Source organism: Morone saxatilis, unplaced genomic scaffold, assembly GCF_004916995.1.
Source record: "Morone saxatilis isolate NCDOM2014 unplaced genomic scaffold, NCSU_SB_2.0 Contig5, whole genome shotgun sequence".
Taxonomy (NCBI): Eukaryota; Metazoa; Chordata; class Actinopteri; family Moronidae; genus Morone; species Morone saxatilis.
In genome coordinates this window covers 91,830-94,938 of record NW_023340095.1, presented here as the reverse complement: position 1 = coordinate 94,938, position 3,109 = coordinate 91,830, and the positions used below count along the sequence as shown (strand labels likewise).

Below are 3,109 nucleotides of genomic sequence, written 5' to 3'. Positions count from 1 at the left end.
AGAGACAGGCAGAGAGAGAGAGAGCCAGAGAGAGAAAGAGAGAGGAGACATAGTAAAGTGCGACAGGTCGGAGCTGAACTCTCGGACGCTGCAGTGCGGTCTCCGCCTCACACGGGGCACCTTTTCTGCCAGGTGAGCCACCAGGACAACCCGCGGCTCCCTAACGAGGTTAATTAGTCTCAAATCCAAACAGAGAAAAATCTGTGAAGACAACAGAGAATGAAACAGAGCTTAATGGTATTTTTAATAGATCAAATTACTACTGACTTCGCTTAGTTACCATAAATCTTTGGACATTATTCAATAATCTGTGTCTCAATTTATTGTCAGGTGTCTCGTCTTTTTAATGAGGGTTTGGGATTGTTACTTCCTGATTTCACTGCAGATTTCCCAAAAAGTTGTGATGCTTTTAGGCTTCTTTTATAATCAAACTGTGGGAGAAAGTGAAAACTGCAGAAAAACATTTTTATTTTTATTATTACTATTATTGGATTGTGATTCACAGGGGTTGGTTGAATTTGTGTTGTTGAACTTCCTGGCGTTATCTCACTGTTGTGTATTGTCTGGGCAGGAATGAGACTACATACAGTCTGATTTTATTTAATTAACATTTTATTTGATTAATAGACAAACGTTAATTGATCAAATTAAATCACAATGTTTCAGGTCGTCTCATAAACACTTTTATTTTTAATAAACTGCTGAATCCATTCTGGTTTTTTACAGTGTTGATGTGGCCTCAGGTTTTTTACAGTGATGTGGTCTCAGTGGGTACGCAGCGTCTGCAGATCCACTTTAGTCCTGGTCCTGGCAGCTCAGGTGGGGCTGCATACAGACCGCGGGCTGGCTGCCTCTCAGTCTCTGTGGTTGAACAACAGAACTCGGCGGCACAAAGGATAAAAACGGATCCCGGCGGATCCTGGAGGTGGCACCGCCTGTGGAAACATGAAAGCTTTTACATGTTAACCCCCCCTCCGCCCAAAACCACACACATAAAAGAAAGTTCTCTTCCAGCCGGGAGGACGGGGACGTTTACGGGTCCAGACTCGGCGTCTCCAGCCCGCCTTTGATTTGGGCTTAGAGGTGCCTAAGACAGGCTGGAAGTCACTGCCACTTTCTGCGGGACGTGGCGTCGAGTCGGGCGTGACGCTGGCCTGGCAGACGCAACGACGGCGGCGCTAATGGACTAGAGCTCCGTGGTGCGTTCAGGAACTCTGCGCTGCCAGCAGAGTTTCGAAACGCTCCTTAAGAGACATCCAGGAGAAAGAGGAGGTGTCGACCTGAATCACAGAACAGCATCAGACTGTAATATATCTTAAAGGGACAGTACACAGAAACTTATATCTACTGTTAGCTTCAAAGACCAGTTAGTGCACAGTAAGCTTAGTATATAGTTAGCGTATATAGTTATCTTCCAACAGATCTTCATGTATTCTGTATTCTGAACAAGCTAACACCTCTAAGCTAACTGAAGCTATAAGCTAACTCTAAGCTAACTGGACCAGATTTAGACTGCTCTGATTTTAGCATGTTGGTTACCTTGACGACGTGTCTGCGAGCGACGTCGGGCCTCCTGCAGAGCGCCTGCAGCCGCTTACAGAGCTGCTCAGGTGTGGAGTACAGGTACTCTGCTGCATTAGAGAGCACAGAAGAAGAAGTTGACCAATGACAGTCGTTTAATCATTGAACACAAAATAAAGTCAGATTATTACCTGGGAATATTTCAGGATACACTAAAGCCTTCGGACACAGAGGATAACAGCCACAGTGGACAGCTTCTAACCTGGAACACAATCAGACAATGAGTCTGTACGCTAAATATGAAGCTACAGCTTAACTCAGCTTAGTTTAGCTTAGCATAGAGACTGGAAACAGCTGGCTGGGCTCCGTCCAGATGTGTTTGTGCCTCCAAGCAGACGCACGCTTCACCAGGTGAGCTTCACCAGGTGAGCCACTGGGGCCTTTTAGCATCTGTTACCGTTTAGCATCTCATCTTTTGAGCATGCAAACAAGCTAATTGTAGTTTAGCATTTAATATTTAACATTCGATATGAGTCTTCCTAAGCCCCGCCCCCTTTTGCGCAGATGAAAGAGACATATATATTCACATCTTAAGTTAGCTAATGTTAGCAATCTAGCTAAACTGCTGGAGCGTTTTATATTCAGCATTTTCAATATGTTAACAAGCTAATGCTAGTATGTTGACTTACCCTTGGTTATATGTAATAACTTTATTGATCCTCTGACTGTTCCTTTAGCGCCATCATCAGGTCAACATTTAATGTGTATATCTGCAGCACTAATAACATTAATAACACTAATAACATTAATTTGGTAAAGAAGTTAGCATGTGGATGTTAGCCACACAGGGCTGCTAGCATGGTTCTCAGTGTTGATTACAACAAATTAAGAGTCAATACAAATATCAATCAGTGGTAAGCAAGAGAAGGCGGCTAATATCTGGATTCATTCAGTTATTGATTAATTACACAGTGATTGGCTGTATTTCTCTGAGTAAACTGACAGGAACTCTCTGAATTATTGATGAGGTTTAAGCATTCATATTCAAACAGCAGATCTGACTCAGACTAAATAAAACCTGGTTCTGGTGTGAAGGTCCAGGTCCTGAGAGTCTGATTTGGATTACTGAGGTCGGTTCCGTTCTCCAATGTGAGGAAATCTCATCAGACTTAATCTCATACAATTATTGGATGGTTTCAGTGGACTGAATGACCTCATCGTCACCGCGGGACACAGCAGCTCGCTCAAGGACCCTAATTAATCTGATTAATCACTGATGATCTAGTAGTGGACCAAACTCTCCCAACATCATTAGCTTGTTTGACATAAATAAATATTATTTGTTTTTAATAGACGATGAACAGATTTTAATAGAACTAATAATTCAAATGACTGTTGACTAGATTTCATGTGAAGACACAATAATAATCAGGGACAGCTGGTATATATGGGCTAACAGGGCTAAGCCCTCCCTATCTTTTACAGTAAAGATGAAAAACTATTATTAAAAACCTTAGAACATTTTGTTTTAAACTTTGGTAGAACCTAAAGCAGCAACAGCAACCAGTGACAGAAAAAACCCAGGATA

General features: G+C 42.3%; 1 protein-coding gene across 1 annotated transcript in view; it reads right to left on the bottom strand.

Moving 5' to 3' along the window:
* Positions 1-670: 670 nt before the first annotated feature.
* Positions 671-3,109, bottom strand: part of LOC118339538 (glycosyltransferase-like domain-containing protein 1) — a gene marked incomplete at its 5' end in the record, with an annotated part of 7,600 nt that continues 5,161 nt past the window's right edge. The window contains 3 exon segments of the mRNA XM_035677227.1: positions 671-1,280; positions 1,540-1,631; positions 1,713-1,783. Coding sequence (XP_035533120.1) covers positions 1,206-1,280; positions 1,540-1,631; positions 1,713-1,783 — 238 coding nt within the window.